Source organism: Ruditapes philippinarum, unplaced genomic scaffold, assembly GCF_026571515.1.
Source record: "Ruditapes philippinarum isolate M1 unplaced genomic scaffold, ASM2657151v2 ctg6263_1_1_1_1, whole genome shotgun sequence".
NCBI lineage: Eukaryota > Metazoa > Mollusca > Bivalvia > Venerida > Veneridae > Ruditapes > Ruditapes philippinarum.
Genome location: NW_026855015.1, coordinates 34,997 through 55,401, shown reverse-complemented (window position 1 = coordinate 55,401; position 20,405 = coordinate 34,997). Strand labels below are relative to the sequence as shown.

Genomic DNA, 20,405 nt, shown 5'->3' with positions numbered 1-20,405 from the left:
ATTATCTGGTACACAATCACATCATCACAAACTTTTGAATACTTATATCTTTGACACATTATTAAATCATATTGACTATCTGTTTTTCTCCTTTAATTCTTCCATTGTGAATAATAAAGTTTTTATTCGTCTCGTTCCCCCGTAATGATTCGGTTTTTTTACTCCCTGTTCCTTTCTTATTTAGCATACATCTTTTTTTTTAGAATGGGTCAATGGTTTTGGCGCAGTATTCTCGCTTGAAAGCAATACAAATCAAATTAATAGCAAAGTGTTTCTTGTTTGCGACGACTTGCAATATTAATTTTAACATTTATATAATTTATGTTTGTAATAACGACACGCATATTTTACATATAGTCACCGCAGTATAGATTTAGAAATAACTTAGGTACTGTATGGCATAGACGTTAGATATGGAACTTAACGAAATAAAAAATGAAAATGTGAAGAGTGAAGAGGTTAAATATCATCAAAGTAAAACAGTGTCTGGAATTCAGTTTACAAACAAACATAGTGAAAAGGGATCTGATTTTAAATTGAATTTTTTAAAAAGTAAGAGTCAATTTTCGAAGACGGCACGAGCGAAAATCAAATATCTTAAAGCGAACTCGGACAAATTCATTTTTCTAGGAAAGGTAGTGTTGCTCCTTGCGTATTTTGTATATTTTGGATTCGCGTTGTCTTATCATATTGGTGATGAAGGGTCATGGAGATTGATTGGATGTACAATTTGCGGGATTCTCATCATTGCCTGGCATGTGCTTAAGAGGACTGGTTTTCATTCAAAACTAACGGCCGGTCTCCAAGCGCTCTGCACTGAATATTCAAAGGGTAATCGGAGCTTGATTTTAAGATGGTAAGCTCCTTTTTATCGTTAGCTATTTCCTTGTATTCATATAATACCTTTTTAGAAATAATAACGTATAAAGTAGTGTTTAGTCTTACCCTTCTAGAAATTTAATATCGTCGACGGGAACGAACATACCGGGCACGTTTAAAACTTATAGATAACAGTGAAACGTAATACATATGGTGCAACATATGTATCCTCGGACAAAATGATGGAGCGTCTTACTGATGTAAACAAATGTTTCAAATGCGTTGTCATGTGTAGAAACTGGATTTAATTGGTTATTTCTAAAACACTATAGACTTCTGACAAAGCTTACCTGATATGATTTGATCAGCCTGCTTCGTTTTAGAAAGTATAAGGACCAGCGGCGGAAAACAAAAAGAAAACAAAAATAATGAAATTACTGAACAAGACATTATTTATATGCAAGAATTACACAAATGCACCTATTTTAGCGCAGTAACATCTGTCGACTTATTACCAAACCACACCTTTAAATGCTGAAGCGAATGTTAATGCACGAAAAAAGTGTAATATCCCTCTATTTTATACTACAGGCTCTTGTACATTGCGATGTCTGCTTTCTTTGTCATATACTTGGTAATAGCTGTTGCCATGAAGACGCCAGAAAACCTTTGGTCATTAATCGGATTACTAGGATTCCCGCTGTTATTGTACCTGTATTCCAACAATAAATGTAAAGTAAGTTCTGTTTTGATAGACTCAAGTGCAAACTCATTTTCGAGTTTGACTTGTTTCCATATTCAATTTTTTTTGTTTTGCTTCTAATATTGACCATTATGTATGCACCATGTTTAGTATTCTTATTCACTATGTTTCGGTCCTTGGTATTTTGGTAGTACTTAAACTGACCATGTTTTAATCATTATTTCCGTTATTTTGTTACTTTAATGGGTAATAAAATAAAATAACATATTACAAGATATAAACGCAAATATCGGTATTTAAAATTGCATTTTGTTCTTTTCGCTTATTAATGTCGGCGTATTTCGGTACTCCACAGTGCCTGTTTCATTTACTAAATTAAATTAATTTGGCAGGTTTTGATAAATATTTCGTCAACTTTTATTTTTGAGTTCGGCATTTCTCGATTCTTAAATCCGAAATGTTTCTGTACCGCTTTTTTTAAAATTTGACTGAGAGCAAAATGAAATTTTCAAAAAAGAATCATTTGACGTGACTAAATGACTTTTGCAAGGTACAGCTAGTTTTCAACTTGATGATTTTATTTTCTGCAAGGTCAATTGGCACACCGTTTTCTGGGCAATGGCTATTCAATTCATCATGGCGTTGTTGATTTTGAAGACAAGCTGGGGAGCTAACATTATCCGCTGGGTTAGCAGACGACTAGAGGAGCTACTGGCTCATGGTGTAGCTGGAAGTATTTTTCTGTTTGGAAAAACATATAAAGATCACTATTTGGCATTTGGTGTAGGTTTTATCGAATTTGTCTATACTTAAACTTATGAATTTAGTTAAACATTTTTAATCCGTTAATAAAGCTACTTCATGTACTTATTGTGGTTAAGAATTTGCAAACTGTCGAGTTGTCCCTCTTAAAACAGACTACAGGGGAAAAAACACTCTCGTATGTATGAAAAAAGCAACACATTAATACACAATACTAATGTTTAATTTAAATATGCCTTTCCCAAAATGTGTGGTTAAAACTTGCCAAATTTTCAAGCCCCGCTCACAAAAACTATATTTTTATGACTGAACACTACAGACACCTGATTTTTTTTCCAGTCTAAAATAATTCTCATAACAGCTACTAAAATAAAACATACACAGTTCACAAGACATTACTCATAGGTTTTTTTTTTCATTTATGTATTATACAAAATACTGTTGGTCGAGCATTTTTTTCAAGTCACATATTAAATAACATTGTACATTCAGAGGGTAACCTATATTTCTTACTTTAAATTTGTACTTTATGTACTTTGTACATAACCTACTTAATTCTTAAAATAAGAGATTCTATTTTTATTTAAATTTTATGCAACTCGCTATCTTGACAAATACATGAACCATTACATAATTATCTTCAGTATATTTCAAAAACTACTAACAAGTTTTATTGGTATAAATGAATAAAAAAGAGATATTCTATCGTAGCGTGTGCTTTTTATGCATCTACACTGTATTTCTTATCTCAATATACATTTTCTATTTTTATAAAAAAAAAATAACTTATAAATGCAGATACGACTTATTAAAATAAATTCGTTTGCAATATGAAATTTATAATCATTTAATTCAAATATAAAAAAATTCAGTAAGTAAGTACGAGTGCTTGCGTCCCTCAAATGGGGGAAAAAAGAAAAGAAAACAAAATTTAGCAACAGCCATATTTACCTTCACAAATGATATAAGCAGTGACAATGTTATGACTAAAAATAGTTTTCTTCAACAAATTGGTTGTAAAATATAAGAGAAAAAACAAGTATGTATATATACTTATAATTTTTTATCATTCTATATAAGGCTACAGCCCAAATTTTTGTGGTCATCATCGCAATATCCGTGCTGACATTCCTCGGTGTTATCAAGGCGATTGTAGACACTGTTGGACGTGCCCTGGCATATTGTCTTGGAACAAGTCCTGCCGAGGGGATTAATGCCGTTGGAAATATTTTCTTGCATGTGGTATGATGTTTAAAACTTATGCAAAACGGATAGTTAAAGATGTTTAAATTGTGAATTCTGCTTAAGTGGGTGCTAAACGCAGCTTGCATTTACTGCTGTCAATCCAATCAAGCCTTCAATATGTTATTGCCGTTTTTTTTTCTCTCTTCGTAAATGCATCCATATAAGCTGCTTGAGTTATCTAAAAAATGATTCAATATTATTTGCAAGTTTATAATGTCAATTTTTACTGGACAATGATAGTTTTTATAAAATCTATATGGACAACTACCAAAAATGTATGCATAGTTTGTTAAGAAAGGAATAATAAGATTTTGTAAAGCTTTTGACAGGTAAAGTTTTCATTGTTATTTCGCCGTTAACACTAACCGCTTATACAAGGTGTAAAACTTTGCGAAAATCTTTATGACAAATGATATATAAGCAATTATACAAATGATGCATTTATAATTTTTAATGTAAAAAAGATCAACAAATAAAAGATGAAAAACCACCTGTTTTGGCGTAAATAATATAGAAGTTTAGAACATTCTAGGATAGCCTTAATAAAGTGGAAAGCTACCTTTATATTCCGATTCAAAAAAAAATGTTGAATTAATGTTTTAGCCTGAATCTGCAATGCTTGTACAAGAGTATCTGCATGAAATGACGCCATCTCAATTGTTTGCGACATATGCTGGAGCCTTATCAACTGTTGGTGGCACGTCTTTGGTTGTATTCATGGCATCGGGGGTATTTATAAACCTATATCACATTTGCAACTGCTTGGCAAATATGATTTTAATGTCACATTTTTGGCTGGATTGATTTTGTATTTATGCATAGTACTTGTATATTCTCATTATCTTTGATGTTACATATTAGCTCGTCTGTCTATTGAAGTTAAATAAACAGTATCTTTATCGACTGTAGACACATTCGGCAATATATTAAGACATAAGGATGTCTTTGTTTATAGCGGTTAAGATTTAAATGTTGAACAATATATGATTGCTGCAAAACTGGCTTTAATATCGGTGTTGTACAGGTAATACTTTATTTTCATATTAAAATGGCGGCCTCAGACACTTTTCTGTTACATATCATGTATCAGTTGTGTGTTTTATTTAATAGTTGGATATAGTGTGCTATACCTTTGTATAAAGTCTCAACTTTTTATTCGCCACAATCAGATTCCGGCAGCTCCTTTGATTGCCGCCTCAGCGATGTCGGCACCGGCGGCTTTGGCTGCGTGTAAGCTCTGCTTTCCTTCTCACAACGGGGAAGAAGTATCAATACAGACTGCTGATGATGTTAAAATAAACACAAGTGCTTTCTCCTCAAGGTAGGTATGAAACAATCGTTACTGCAAGTTTAAACAGATGCATTCCTCTTGTCCTGCATACAAAAATAATTAAAATCCATTAACCCTGTCTAAAATATTTTGCATAGTTTCAAGCGTGTGCGCGATGAGTTTCACACCATAAAAACATATTTTTACTTCGGAACCTTGACGTAGCCCGCTTTTGCATAGTTTCAAACATGTACTCAAGCATATTTTCAAGCAAATAATAACGTTGAATAAAAATTTGTTTTAATTTGTTTTAATGTTGTATATTAATTGCTATGAAATTGGCTATATTAAATAATGTAAGGATCTTTTACATGTATAGCTTATTGTGAGATATATAGAGTATATAAAATATTAACGACTTTATAGTCACGAATTCATATGGAACGCCGTGACTGTCTTATGTCATCAATGATGTTATCTTGTGGAACGATGATATTATTTTGTCGTTGAGCATGTTAACATGTGCAATTTACATCATGTCTCGTCAAAGAAACAAGCTTACATGTACAAACAGCATGTTAACTTGTCAAATTATTATGATGACATGTGCAGACAACATGCTAACTTGTCAAAGTATAATGATGACTTGTGCAAATGACATGGTAACTTGTCAAAGTATAATGGTGACTTGTGCAAATGACATGGTAACTTGTCAAAGTGTCATGATGACTTGTGCAAACGCCGTGTTAACTTGTCAAAGTATAATGATGACTTGTGCAAACGACATGTTAACTTGTCAAAGTATAATGATGACTTGTGCAAACGACATGTTAACTTGTCGAATTATCGTGATGACATGTGCAAATGACATATTAACTTGTCAAAGTATCATGATGACTTGTGCAAACAGCATGTTATCATGTCAAATAACCATGATGACTTGTGAAGACAACATGTGAACTTGTCAAAGAATCGTGATGACTTGTGCAAATGACATGTTATCTTGTATCATGCTGACATGTCAAAACGTACTGTTAACTTGTCAAAGTATTATGATAACTTGTGCAAATGCCATGCTAACATGTCAAAATTCCATGATGACATGTGTAAACAGCATGTTAACTTGTCGAATTATCGTTATGACATGTGCATACAGCAAGTTAACTTGTCCAAGTATCATGATGACTTGTGCAAACGACATGTTAACTTGTCCAAGTATAATGATAACTTGATAATTCGACAAGTTAACATGCTGTTTGCACATGTCATCATGAAATTTTGACAAGTTAACATGTCGTTTGCACAAGTCATCATGATACTTTGACAAGTTAACATGTTGTCTGCACATGTCATAATGATTATTTGACAAGTTAACATGCTGTTTGAACAAGTCAGCATTGTCTTTAGACAAGATATGATGTAAATTGCACATGTTAATATGCTTAAATGACAAAATAATATCATAATTTCACAAGATAGCAAAAATATTGATAGCATAAGACAGTCACGGCGTTCCATAAATTCGGCTAAAACCAATGCTGAACCCGATATAATATTTTTTTTTCTGATTGGGTTTTACAGTATAGGCGACTTTTCAGCTTTACTGGTGGAGGAAGGCCTCAGGTGTCCCTCAGTACATTATTTCAGGCACAAACGGGCACCCGAGTAGAATCAACGACGCTCCGTAAGCTAGCTGAATTGATTTCTCACGCTTGCGTACTCGAACCTACATCGGTGAGAGACAAGTGTTCCAATGTATAAAATAAACAACGAAACACTGAGCAATATGAATTGTTGTATATATTACCACATTAATTGTTAGTGTGTTGAGCGGGATAAAGGAGTTGTACCCGAGTTGTAAATCATATGATTTAATAAAGACTTATAGGAAATACCTATCAGATTTGTCATTTATTTCTTATTCTTTCTTGTGATAATAAAACGTTTATTTTCAGACGAGCGACATCATTGATGGAGTCCATCATCATTGGAATACGTCAGAGCACTACGATCGTTGTTCAGCTGGTTGCTTTCGTTCTGGCTTTTGTCATTATCATGGCCTTTCTTAACAGCACGTCTGTTTGGTTTGGTGAAAGAATAGGCGTAGAAAACATGACGCTTGAGGTGCGCATGAAAAGCAATACATATATATAAAGGACAGTCATGATAAAACAGTTTGTAAAAGAATAAAAGAAATCAGTCCATATTTAAGTAAATTATCGGGCGCAAGAAAAACCATAACTTTAGAAAATAAGACAGTAAAATAAAGCAATTTTTATTTCTAAGAAAAAAAGAGTTGCTCACAATATTCTCTGGTACAGAAAAAAACCAATATAATAGGTTGACTTACCATTATAGTAAACCATTCTGATGGAAATCCATTATAATTGTAATTTCAGTTGAGAAGTCACTTCTTTGCTGTCCTCAATTGGGGAACTTTCATTCTTATTGTTTCCGTTAGGCTGAAACGGTTCACATGATTATGAGACAAATGGATAAGCTCAACAGACTATTTCTATTGCAGTTCTTGTTTTCGTATATGTTTTATCCGTTTGCGTTTATGATGGGAGCAAAGTCAGCTGATTGTTTATTTATCGGGGAACTATTGGGTGTGAGGACAATTAGTCTTGCTATTGTGGCATTTCCTAAATTAGGTCCAATTATTCAGGTAAACATCGTTGTTTTATATCAATATACATTGTATGCCGTGATTTTATATCAGTGTAACTTCATCATCATCATCATCTCAACAATTGCATCCCTCCGCAAGAAGTATACTCGCAATTGGTCGTTGTGTTTTCCTGTTTTTGTTTATGTGCGACTGGGCTACTCGCCGATGGTCTTGTGTTGCTGGGTTGTGTTGGAAAATGTGATTATTGAATGCCCCCCTTCTTGGTTGATCTTGTTATTCATACTTTAGTTATTACAAATTCATTGATATGTTATTATCTAGGTAATCTTTTTTCCAGCATCAAAAGATCGGATGGTAACATTATATTTGGATATGTTTAAGTGTGGTCGAATCTTTATTCAGAATCTTTTGTAAAAAAATCTTAAAACGTTTTCCTACGTGTATGTAATTTAAGTACAGAATATGATAAAATGTTTTGAGTACACATGTATAACGTAATGTGATATATATTTTCAGAATGGTATAAAATATCGGGAATATATTGCCGGCGGTGTAAACAACACTTGGACAGTTGTTGGAAATGATATTGTACTGGACAAACTGAACCAGACGTTAGTCGGTGGCATTATTGATGTAAGATATTTTCCCACCAAAACGGAACTTTGTATTTATTTTATAGATATGTATATACCTATTAAAACGAAGCAAATTGGTGCTATTGTTTTTAAAAATGATTTTGAAACAAAAACACATTTTTAAAATGACAGTTTTGTAGTTAGTCTATCCATATGAATAAATCAACAATAAATAATCTATAAATAGTTTTGTTAACCAAAGGTTACATTATTTAAAAACATAAAATAGACTTCTTTTGTATGATAGCCAACATAGTCAAAACTTCTCATAACTTATATGTGAACGTGACATTTTCTTTTTTGTGCAATTCTCTTCTATAGCACAGATCAGAAATAATTGCTACATACGCGTTGTGTGGATCAGCCTCGTTTGCAATCATGGGTTTGATTCTAGGGACATATGGTGTTATGTTACCAGAGAGGTTAGGAGAGATAACTCAGCATATATTTCGAGCAATGATCGTGGGTACAGTAGCGAGTTATCTCACAGCTTGTTTCGCAGGTATCAACGTTTCTTCTGAAAATCTGAAAAGAAATTATGAATTTGGTCTCTTTTTAACTTTTGTAGCCCTCCTTCTCAACTACCCTCCCTGCCTCCCTTTTGCATCATACATATATGCTCTGCACACATTTGATCTTTTTTCCACTGTTGAGTTTGTTGCGGTTTGAGGTTTTTGTTATCATTTTCTTGTCCTGCCCCATGTGCACTATTCCTCCTTGATACTTTATGCGGTGCCCGACAAGGTACCATTCAAGTGTGTGCGTGCGCGTGTGTGCATGTGCGTGCGAGTGGTCTGATTTTGCGTGTGTGGATCGTGGGTTGGGATAGTGAGTTTTTTTTTGCGATGCTCTCCTTTGTTCTTTATTTCATTTTTTAAAGTTTACATTTAACAAGATATCTTTCACTAATTCTATGCTGAATTAGACCTTACTATTGATAGAGAACTAGAATTCTTGAAACACTCTCGTATTATTGTTTCATATAAAACGAATCTTATGTACAGTGATGAGCCATATGCGGTGTTCCACTATAGGCAAAATTTAATGAGAATCCACATCAACTATTTATTGTTGATAAGAACACAACATCTTTAAATAATTTAAACATATTCTTTCACTGCTTTCTACTGGACCCCTGGTAATGTTATATACAGTATTCATACTATATAAATATTTTTACAAGTATATATGGAAAGTAAAAAATGAGTTATGAAATGGCTGAATTACCTGATATTCGAAAACCACGCTTGAAACTGTTGAAGTAAATATTTAAACAAATCGCAAACATTAAACAATATAAAAAAAACACATATTTTTATATGCCTTAATGCCTAATGTACAGCACATAGATGATATTCAAGTTTTTTGTTGTTGTAAATACAGGATTTATTTTCGTCGAGTGGAATGAAAATAAATATTTCATGAGTGGAGGTAGCAACGAGTGAAATATGATATTTTTTATACCACAATATGAAAACAAATCCTGTATTTAATAACTATTAAACAACTTGAACTTGAATTTTCTGTTTATTATATACATTTTTGTATTTTCTGATCGCAGATCAGAAAATTCAATGCTGACATTCAATCTCTGAAACAGAATTTTCACGACAAACCTAACATTAAGTAGTTCTCAAAACAGCTCAAAACTAGCGATGTTAAAGAAAGAAATATTTTTATTTTGTTACAAGTATCAAACAAATTACAACGCATTCAAAGTTTAAAAGAAGCGTTGGCTTATAGAATTGTCAATTCACAAATTACGCGGATGAATATGAAAATGCTATTTTTAGCGATGTCGATTACCGAATACCTCAGAGCGTATTACACTGTCGAGTAGTGGAATATATACATGTAAGACTGTTTTAGGGAGAAGATTTTCGCTAAATTATTTACATCAATTTTAGACAGCAGGTATATCGTGAAGAAAATACCTCCAAATTAATAAGGATTACCATGGAGGTAAATATAAGATTTATATATCTGTGGGAATAGATATTCTAAAATTAGAATTATTTTATTTTATTCAGGCTGTTTCCGTTAAACATTTCCGTGGTGCAAGGGTAACGCGCTCGTTTCGGGTGTGAGAGGTCTGGGGTTCAAATCCCAGTCGAGGCAACTTTTTTTTATTAAGGAAGTAGCCACGATATGCAAGGATAAAAGGATAAAGTGCGGCTGTCAAAAACAATGAACATAAATGAATGTTGATGAAACTCTAGTCATGCATAATTCCGTATGTATCAAACTCAAACTGTTAAAGTAAAAAAATCCAAACGCAGTCGCTGCATCTCGGTGCCATGCAAGGTGAATTATAGTATATAAAAATAAACTTATACAGGAAAATACATACAGATATACAGTACGATTCAGATTGCAAAGATCAGAAAATACCACAGAGCTTGCAGCCCTTTCATTTAAAAATGTAACAAATCAAAAAGTATTTGCATCATTTACAATCTGTAATTTCCATCTCTTTTAGAAAGCTACTTGACAATTCATACAATGATTGATTGTATGTATAAACAAACATTGATAATCATTTAAACAGCTACTCGATAGGTCACACAATGATTATATGTATAAACAACACCGATGGTCTTTTAAAAGCTACTCGATATGTGACACAATGATTATATGTATAAACAACACCGATGGTCTTTTAAAAGCTACTCGATAGGTGACACAATGATTTAATGTACATGTATAAACAACATTGGTGGTCGTTTAAAAAGCTACTAGACAAGTGACACAATGATAATATGTCTAAACAACATACAATTTGATTGTCAAAGATACTTGACATGTGACACCAAATGACAATTTACTCGACAGGTGAAAAAGATAGTATGTATAAACAAAAGTGACAGGTTTTAAAAAGCTACTTGACAGATGTCAAAAAGGAAAGAAAAGAAAGAAATAAAAACAATATTAACAATATCAAGTTATCATCAGCGTCGGTAGCCACGGCTGAAATAAGATAATATTCTACACCATAGGACGATAACCAGTCCCTGTATTTACAGAAAAAAACAAGATAACTTTAGTATTTTTTATACGTTATAAGAAACAAGATCTTCGTCGTTGTCATCATTTTTAGTTTATTGTTTATATAGCACATTCTGCATTACAGGATGAAGAAATCGGTCAAAGGGAATTAACTTAATCACGTAACGATTCACTTGTTTGTGAACACAATATGTTTTTTTCTTTTTAAAAAATAGTGATAGGTCTTTTGGCCGCGACTGCATAAGACAGTCCTGGTTTTTGAATACTGCGTAGGGTCTGGATTGTTGTTTGAGGCATTCTAGAAACTATATGGCTGTTTAGATGTAGTTGAGTATATCCTTGGCTTTTGCTTAAATCCTGAGCATGTGTTTTATCCTTTTCCGGCCACGGAAGATGTAACCAATAGCGGTAGTTTTTTAATTGCAATTCACGTAAATGTTTCCTTCAAAAGACCACGCTTTTTCAACATTTGACTTGTCTTTTACACGACAGGATGCCAACATGTCCGCGTTCATTTTCGTCAAATCTTCGTTGACATAAATTCTTATTTCTTTCAGGTGTTTTGACCTGTTGAAAAGTTCGACTTTTGTTTTTGGCCCCCGTCTTACAATTTAACTATAATTTTGTCCTATGCTTGCCGACTTTGTATTTCCAAGTCCTTGGGCTGATGTCAATATCTGCATTCTGCAGAACAAGATCTGATTTGCTTTTTTATTGTGTCTTTATTTTTGCAATCGCCGTAATGCCAAAAGATTCGAACACCGTATTTCTGCGACTGTATGTTCGGACTCGTTTCATTTTCACAGCAAAAATTCAATCTTTTTTTAATTCTTTCGTATAGTGAACTGAATTCTTTTCTTTGAGTTCATTTATAATTAATCTTTTGTTCTAGTTTTTTCAATTGTCTGAGCTTGTGTATGGACGTCATGTTTCTACTCTCTTAGTCATTGCACTAAGGAACTTAGTAAAACTGGGTAAACACGGTTGATTGTCAATATTGGTCACTGGGTATCTAATTTCACTAGCCAGATTGAAGAGCGTTTCTTGCTTTCATTTGAGCTCATCATGATACATAAATTAATTTCAACATAAATCTTCGATAAATATATTAATATCACACTGTTCAACAAAAGCATATTAAAGCCAATAGCGGCTCAGTCATGCGGCGTGACCGCAAATTTTGTCAGGGACGGTAGACCCTCAGGCTATTTTTGCGCTCACAATTTGCTCACAAAAAGTCTCTCCACACATTCAATTTCTAAAAAGTTCAAGATAACCTCTTTATATTGCAACATTCAAATTCAAACTTACATATTTTAATAAAATTCCATATCCTTCATGAATGCAACAGTAACTCAATTATACGAATTTAACATTTACATCGCTATAAAAAATCGTGAAAGCCTTTAGCCAAAAACAACATTGTTTTTGTTTACATTTTAACCGGTAGTCACCACCTTTTAAACCGAAATAGAAAAAATATACCACCACATGATGGACAAAAAATTACTTCACATTGATGGACAAAAGATTACCTGACATTGATGGACAAAAGATTACATCACATGATGGACAAAAGATTACTTCACAATGATAGACAAAAGATAACCTCACAATGATAGACAAAAGATAACCCCACATCGATGGACAAAAGATTACTTCACATCGATGGACAAAAGATAACCCCACATCGATGGACAAAAGATAACCCAACATCGATGGACAAAAGATAACCCCACATCGTTGGACAAAAGATTACTTCACATCGATGGACAAAAGATAACCTCGCATCGATGGACAAAAGATTACTTCACATCGATGGACAAAAGATAACCCCACATCGATGGACAAAAGATAACCTCGCATCGAAGGACAAAAGAAAACCTCACTTTGATTTAGTATTACTTGATTTTATTCATGCTCTTCGTATATAACTTCTCCGTGGTGCAGGGGTAACGCGCTCGTTTAGAGTGTTAAAGGTCTGGGGTTCAAATCCCATGTAAGGCAACTATTTTTATATTTTTTTTAAAAGTTTCTTTGTTAAGGAAGTAGCCACGTTATGCTAGGATAAGTGTGGCTGTCATAAAAATGAACATAAATGATATTTTGATGCAACTCTAGTCATGCAAAATTCCGTATGTATCAAACTCTGGTGCCCTGCAAGAAGAATTATAGTACATAAAAATAAACTTATACAGGAAAATAATACAGATATACAGTGCGATTTAGATTGCAAAGATCAGAAAATACCACAGAGCTTGCAGCCCTTTGATTCTCTTTTTTGACATTACAATCTGAAAGACTTCCCCATAAATTTTGTGTATTGGCTGAATTTAGAAGAAAGTAGTCCGGCAAGTCACCAGTGAAAAAATGGAAAATATGTTTCACTGCAGTAAAACATAAATTTTAACAGTGAAAATACGGACAATGAAAATACGCATTTTATTTCATCAATTTTTCTCAATATTGTCATAGTATATAATAAAAGTATATATATTGCCTGATTTATCTTTGCAGGGCTGCTACACGAGGATGACGTCTCCACGTATTAACATACTGAACGCTACTCACATAGTAAATAGAAGACACAGACCGCTACTCACGTAGTAAATAGAAGACACTGACCGCTACTCATAAATATAATTAATTTTATTTAATGGCATGAAAATGTCACAGTCAATCATTTTCGCACGGATGTTTCTAAATGGATATTTCTTAAATTCTTCATTAACAGCCATTTCCATATTTATGTGATTTTAAAGCCGGTGCTTACATTTTGCCCATTAACAAACCCGACAAAACCAAGCCTATTTTCCCCGATTAAATTAAATGCCACTACATTAACAAATCATATGCGTTTTATCAAATTAATACTGTAACGTACTTTTGCCGCAGTGTCAGGATAGCTGTTTCAAAAATACGCCACAAGTTCTACTGTATAAACATATATGCTAACTTAGATACAGCACCGGGTTTCAATGTTATATTAGTGGATTCTTTTCTTTAGGATTTCCGAAAATAATACAACGCTTTCATCAAGTTTCAATACTTTGGTTTAATACAGTATGCATCAGTTCTGTATACATAAACTACATATATATACTAATATTTAATATATCTTATTATCAATATACAGAAATAGTTTTCAGTATCATTTCATAAGGCGCTATGTTAAGTGATTTTAGGATTTCCTAAAATAAAAGTTGACAACGCTTTAATCAAGTTTGGATTTTTTGGTTTAATCGTTTAATTTAGGATTAAAAGTTATAACATGAAGTACGTCAGCTCTCATTCGGGGAAAGTTGCTTAGTAAATGTTTAATACATATTCCAATGTGATTGAGGAGTCTTTCCTAAATAGAAACTTACTAAAATTCTGTTTTGATGCTTTCTGCTCAATTTTAAATTATCGCGCCCTAGCAACTTTAGTGGGCGTTGTTGTTCCAAAATGAGGACTGTCGCTCTATTTATAACCTTTGAGTCGTTTAGGAATTTAGGAAAGGATTCCCGACCAATCAGATTGCACTTAGGATTTATCTAAGCCAATCAGAATCGGTTAGGAATTCCCATCCTAAAATGAGTAAACAGCTCAACAGATCATAATTACAAAATACAAAGTAAACATATAAAGTTGTAAGTAATCATTATGTTGAGAAATAACACTTATACTATTAAATGCATTTCAATTAAATACTTATGGTAATTTGGCAGGATTATTACAATTTAAAGAGAATTAGGGTGATTCCACAACCTAACTTTACTACGCGAATGACCGAACAAATAGTGCGGTCTTGTTTTACAAAAATAAACTATTACAGTAAATCTCTTGAACAATTTGAGAAGCAAACATTATAATCACATTATACAAAATACATGTTACACAATAAAGTCAAATATGCCTCATTTCAAAACAAACTACAGATATGGGTACGCAGGTACCTAAAACAAAGATGGCAGCCTCCACGAACATTTTGGGAAAGTTTTAGGAATTATTATTTTGACAAAAATAAATTGATTAGAGCATGTTTCACTAACCATTACTGATTATAACATCAAAACATATGGATACTACAAAAATGTGGAGTAACAGACATGTTAATCTTGGAATTAAGAAATAATCCAATATTATACAATGTTTATTATTAGAATGCTGAAAACAATATAATTACTTTACTGTCCTTATTTGAATAGGATTATTGTGTATATAGTACTTACATGCTAAAAGTTTCAATAAGTAATTATTTAATAAATAAATAATGATTCTAAAAATAGAATATTTCAGAAACAATAACAAGCTTACATGTCTTACAATACTAATTTAAAAATTCTTGCAAGTAGAGAATTTCTTTATAGTTATGTTACATATCTTGAATTTGGCTTACACAGTTTCTCTCACAATGTAAAATGATTCATGTTTCTCTATATTATCACATCGTTAAATTATTAATTTGACATACAGTCGAACCTGTAACACTCGACACCGGCTTCTACCATTGTGTCGAAAAATATATAAGTTTAGCAGAAAGATTCCTCCACAGTAATGAAGAAAAAAAACAAAGAAAATAATAATGAGACAGAGATGATTGAAAGAAAATGTGGTTACAGATGGTTAAGCATTTGAGCTTCCCGTAGCTTAGCATAAAATGTAAGAGTTTGGTCAACAAAAAAGCAGCAATCCCATAGCATCCAACGCAATACAAATCCGCAAAGAACCACTAGAAAGGCACCTTGTGTGATACCCAACTTGGATGGGCAAAGGTTTGGGGAAGAAACTGAAAAAAACGTCAAGAGCAATGAAATCAAAGATCACATAAATAGAATAAAAACGAAATCTTAGAATCAGATGAATGTTTTATTAAGTTATTGTTGAGTTAATGTTTAATGGGTACTACAGGAATATTGAGTTTTGCTGCGATAACAGCATTCGTCCAAAACCTGCATGTTCACACAAACTTAAAGGAAAACATGTCGAGATCTTTTGTTTCCTCGTCCCACCATTTATCAATATATTCGTTTTGTGCAACAGTTAGCCGGTTCTTCCAGTTTCCAATTCCACCTGAAACAATAGAAAGATGCCAATTTAAGACTTGTTATGTTAAGATATTGTCCTTTGAAAATATATCCAAAAAATGTAACACCTTCACCAAGAAGTCTTATCTAAAGTTGTCCTGATTTTCCAGTGCATAAAAAATGATACTGTAAGCATCGTAGTAAATCACAGTGCATGTTAAACAATCAGGGGCTTTAGAATTAACCCTTACAGTAACCGGCTGAATTTCCTACGTGGAAAAGTTCAAATCATTTTTTTGGGAAATCGAAATGAAAATTTAAGTTACTCAGCCGACAGTCAAGGGTCTGGTCAGAATGCATGGATGTGCAGGCTTGACCCGCTCTTTACTGGCATAGGGTTATCGTCCACGTTAGGTTAGAGTTAAATAATGATATTGATGATTTTATTATATAATGTCCAAAATAATCTTGTTGTATGTTAACTTTTTGATGTTATTACTTCCATATGGAACATTTTTTGTAACAAAAATTGCCCACTTTAAGTACAAAGTATGTCCATAACGTTACAGAATCTTATAATTCTAGATCTAGTTTTAATATATTCTATTTTTATATTATAAATCATTTCATTCTTATTCCTTTTGCATACAACTTGTCTCGTGTATTTATTTTATTTAATATCTAGTATATATTCGACTATACCAGGAACATGGCTTTCAGTTTTCACTGGTATAAAGCCTTTTACACATGAGACTGATTTTCAAACTGAAACTATCCCACACAGTGCATACATTTTCATATGCTATTCAAACAATATAAATTGGTTCTTGTTACCTTTTCTAAACATGTTAAAGTCAGCATTCAGTGCAGTTTTTTGTACCTGTCTCATTTCGTCAGTCATTTTTTCATCTTTTACTTGTCTCATTTTATCTATTTGGCAACTTTCAACGATTTGTCGCAGTAAATCAGAGCTCACTTCTTTGCCAAGAAATTCGCAAACCTTCTTCATTTCCCCAAAACAATCCTGAAAGCAAAAGTTAAAAGTAATGAACTTTTGGATTCTTGAATAGGTATTTGAAGCACTTTTATAGTGTATATATGAAATTAACTCTAATTACTTTAATTTTTTCAGCATTTCAACGAGACAAAAAACACAACACTTTATGTAAAAGAAGAAACTATAATTTAATATTACTATTATAATGATACATGTTGTCTTTGAATCGCGAACAGGTCTTCATAAAATAATTTCACCAATTATAAATCATATTTACCGCTATAAGGTCTTCATAATATACAACATGGACCGGAAAATCCGGATTTTCTTTAATAAAGGTCTGCCATTCCCGCAAATATTCGGGATATGACCCGTAATCAACTGAAATATATTATGGATGATGAAAAAATAAAACTAAGTACCATCAACTGAAATACATAACAAAATCAACGTTTAAAAGCAAAAGAATATATTTTTAAACATATTAATGTAATCGAAATATCATTACTGTAACAGTTTTAGTGACTGTCACAGATGTTTTATTTTAAATCAATGAAATATTGAAGATAAGATAGACATGAGCATTGAAATTCATATAAAAGAGTTAAAGATGTAATCAATAATCCCGGAGGACCAGAAGAATGTAACAATGCGGTTGATAAAATAAAATGCATACAAAATTTTGAATGCTCCGACACATCACATCCATTAAAAGTTAATTTTTTGGATTGAATATTATTTTTGTGATGTCGCTATTAATAATAATGATCCCTCGACTTGGAGCTGGTGTTTAAGGATACACGAAGCAGTTCATGTTAATAAATTGCTTTGACAAATACCTCCTCCACTCTGAAATAATCGTAAAAAGTTTTCAAATTTCCCATCATATTCGTAAAATTTGATTCCTTTAAGGTGATGGTACAAAGACACTGCAACATCTTTTGGATTTCTCAGTAACAAAAACATTTTCAGTCTCTTCTTTATGATGTCCTGAAAGATCAAGGAAGGAAGCAATATAGAGTATAAATTTGACGTCATACAGTATAAATTTCACGCATCCTGTTCTTTAAAACTCTTTAGTTATGTCTTAATTTCAATAAAAGTTTCAATAAATTGCATACATATTAAAAACACTTGATCATTCCTTAACACGACAATACATAAAACTTGTGACGTCCTACATGTATACCTATGCACGTCATTGTCTGGAATTAAATCACTCTGAAACAAACTTTTTTCTCTGACGACCTGCATATAAAACAGTACTTTATTACTTTGTTTACTTGAGGTCTGTATTTAGTTTTTCTAATTGTTTGTTTGTTCGGTTTGGTTTTACGGTGTACCAACACAACTTGGGTCATATGGCGCCAAAATAGGAAAAATGATTTTGGCTAACCTCGGGTGTCACAAACTGATAAGCAACCCCGTGGGTCAAAACCACTTCGCCTATTGGAGCTAAAATATGTATATACTCAAGTAATTCAAACCCATGTTCTTACGACACTCCAAGAGTAAACTGTCTGTCTTACTGGTGCCCCAATCCGTCAAGGCAACCCCTAAGCCACAAGGGGGAAGTTTGTTTTGTTCTCACTTGATCAAAGATATATCGGCTTCGGACTATTGATTTTGGTCAATATAAATTTTCCTCAGGTCCGAAAACTATAAAATATAGACCTCCAAATAATTGTATAATTCTATAATGTATATCATGGTGTAACATAGAACCAAATGAGAATAGCCCCTTGTTATTATATTAATTTTATTAAACAATTTTGTATAAGCTATTAACTTATAATGTAAAATTTTAGCAATGCAAAACACCAAATGCATGTATCTTACCTTTGGCAGATATTTTATTTTCAAGTGTGTATTTAAAACTCTTGGAGAAGGTAAATTCTCTACAACTTCCGTCGGAAAAGCTTCAATCATCTCACGAAGTTTATTTGCATTTGACACTTCTGCCGTTTGTTTAATTACCATCTGAAGCATTTCCCATAGCCAATGTGTTCCTGAACAAGATACAACGTAACTTATGATTATCTGCGTTATGTTTATTAAATCAAATCTCCGCGTTACGTGTATCAAAATTGCTTCCGTGCTATTATGTGTATTAAATTCTTAAATGTGCATTATTATATTTACATTTATGCAAAACATTATGTATATTTGGAATAAAATACAGAGATAAAAGGACCATATTAAAATTAAAGAACATATCTATGGGAGATTTATAAAAAGATATTTCAAACTCTATTGTCATCTTTTTCAGATGTAACATTAAAAGGGAATTGAAATGGCATCAATGAAAACTCGCCTTGATATTTGGTCTGGTAATAATTAATCTGGTTACAAAATATTAACAGGAAAACCTTGCAATTCAGAATTGTTATCGAATTAACTGAACGACCATATACTTTTGATGTTTCCCAGACCATCAGTTGAACAAATTAATTCACAGAAAAGCTATAATTGTGAAACTTTCAAAATGTTATAAAAAATCATGCGACAAAAATGAACTATAAAACAATATAATTGAAGACATGCGATGCTTTTCAATGTTTTGCAGACTAGCAAACAATTGTTGTTTTAATTATATTTCTAATGAAGCTATATCCACGGCAAGAATAAGCTACATTTATGCTTTTAAGTCAGTTATTCTCAAATCGGACCATCTCGGCTATTATTCATAGTAACTTGTCCGAAGTTTGACGGAAATAGCCGAAAAAAGATGGATTGATTTATTCCCATTAAGAAAATACAATAAACCAGACTGAGCTTAAATATATACATACAGCACAACTGTTTATACTTTATGGTTTAAGTTTAACAAATATGTTCCACAAAGGACGGCAACGTCCATGGTAGCCATGCGCCCAATCACGCATCATCACCGGGCAGACATGCAGTTGGGCACCGATCAAAAATCGAGGGCCAAGTTAACAATTTCAATATATGTACCTGTTTTTGGATATGAGTTGAGAATAATGTCATCATCATGGCATTTTATGTTTGGGATATTGTTAAAACTTTCCTGATGTTGTTCAAACGTAAAACTAAAAGTACATTGTCTGTATCCATTTTCCTCATCCACAACGTCAACTAACAAAGTGTCACCACCAGCTACGTCTTCAAACTTTTGTCTCGGCATATTATTAAAACACTGAGAAATAAAATGGTTATAATTTAAGGTTGTCTATGTGCTGCTTCTTTGATTTAAGTAATTGACTTGAAATATCTCTAAAACAAAAACAAAAATCGAAATAAGCTTCGTGGCCGAGTTGTTGAAGTCCTTGAACTTAAATCGTTTGTATTTTGTCGCCAAAAGTT

At 32.7% G+C, this 20,405-nt stretch overlaps 2 protein-coding genes across 2 annotated transcripts; one reads left to right on the top strand and one right to left on the bottom strand.

Moving 5' to 3' along the window:
- Positions 1-328: 328 nt before the first annotated feature.
- Positions 329-13,819, top strand: LOC132741832 (solute carrier family 28 member 3-like). The gene is made up of 11 exons (XM_060730092.1): positions 329-856; positions 1,411-1,555; positions 2,114-2,305; positions 3,365-3,526; positions 4,133-4,258; positions 4,699-4,850; positions 6,755-6,923; positions 7,324-7,467; positions 7,948-8,064; positions 8,388-8,568; positions 13,590-13,819. The coding sequence occupies exons 1-11, from the start codon at positions 414-416 to the stop codon at positions 13,622-13,624; spliced, it is 1,866 nt and encodes a 621-aa protein (XP_060586075.1). The 5' UTR covers positions 329-413; the 3' UTR covers positions 13,625-13,819.
- Positions 13,820-14,102: 283 nt separating this feature from the next.
- LOC132741833 (sulfotransferase 1A2-like) lies at positions 14,103-20,403 on the bottom strand. Its single transcript, XM_060730093.1, has 6 exons — positions 20,037-20,403; positions 18,918-19,087; positions 17,918-18,068; positions 17,356-17,459; positions 16,916-17,105; positions 14,103-16,127 (listed from the first exon to the last, which is right to left on the bottom strand). The coding sequence occupies exons 1-6, from the start codon at positions 20,224-20,226 to the stop codon at positions 16,015-16,017; spliced, it is 918 nt and encodes a 305-aa protein (XP_060586076.1). The 5' UTR covers positions 20,227-20,403; the 3' UTR covers positions 14,103-16,014.
- Positions 20,404-20,405: the final 2 nt, after the last annotated feature.

Coding starts and splice junctions, on each gene's coding strand:
- LOC132741832 (XM_060730092.1), top strand. CDS start 414: ATGGAACTTAACGAAATAAAAAATGAAAATGTGAAGAGTGAAGAGGTT. Junction 2,306..3,364: donor ATCACTATTTGGCATTTGGT/GTAGGTTTTATC, acceptor ATTCTATATAAG/GCTACAGCCCAAATTTTTGT. Junction 4,259..4,698: donor TTGTATTCATGGCATCGGGG/GTATTTATAAAC, acceptor CGCCACAATCAG/ATTCCGGCAGCTCCTTTGAT.
- LOC132741833 (XM_060730093.1), bottom strand. CDS start 20,226: ATGCCGAGACAAAAGTTTGAAGACGTAGCTGGTGGTGACACTTTGTTA. Junction 17,460..17,917: donor ATTATTTCAGAGTGGAGGAG/GTATTTGTCAAA, acceptor AATATATTTCAG/TTGATTACGGGTCATATCCC. Junction 17,106..17,355: donor ATTATGAAGACCTTATAGCG/GTAAATATGATT, acceptor TTTTGCTTTCAG/GATTGTTTTGGGGAAATGAA.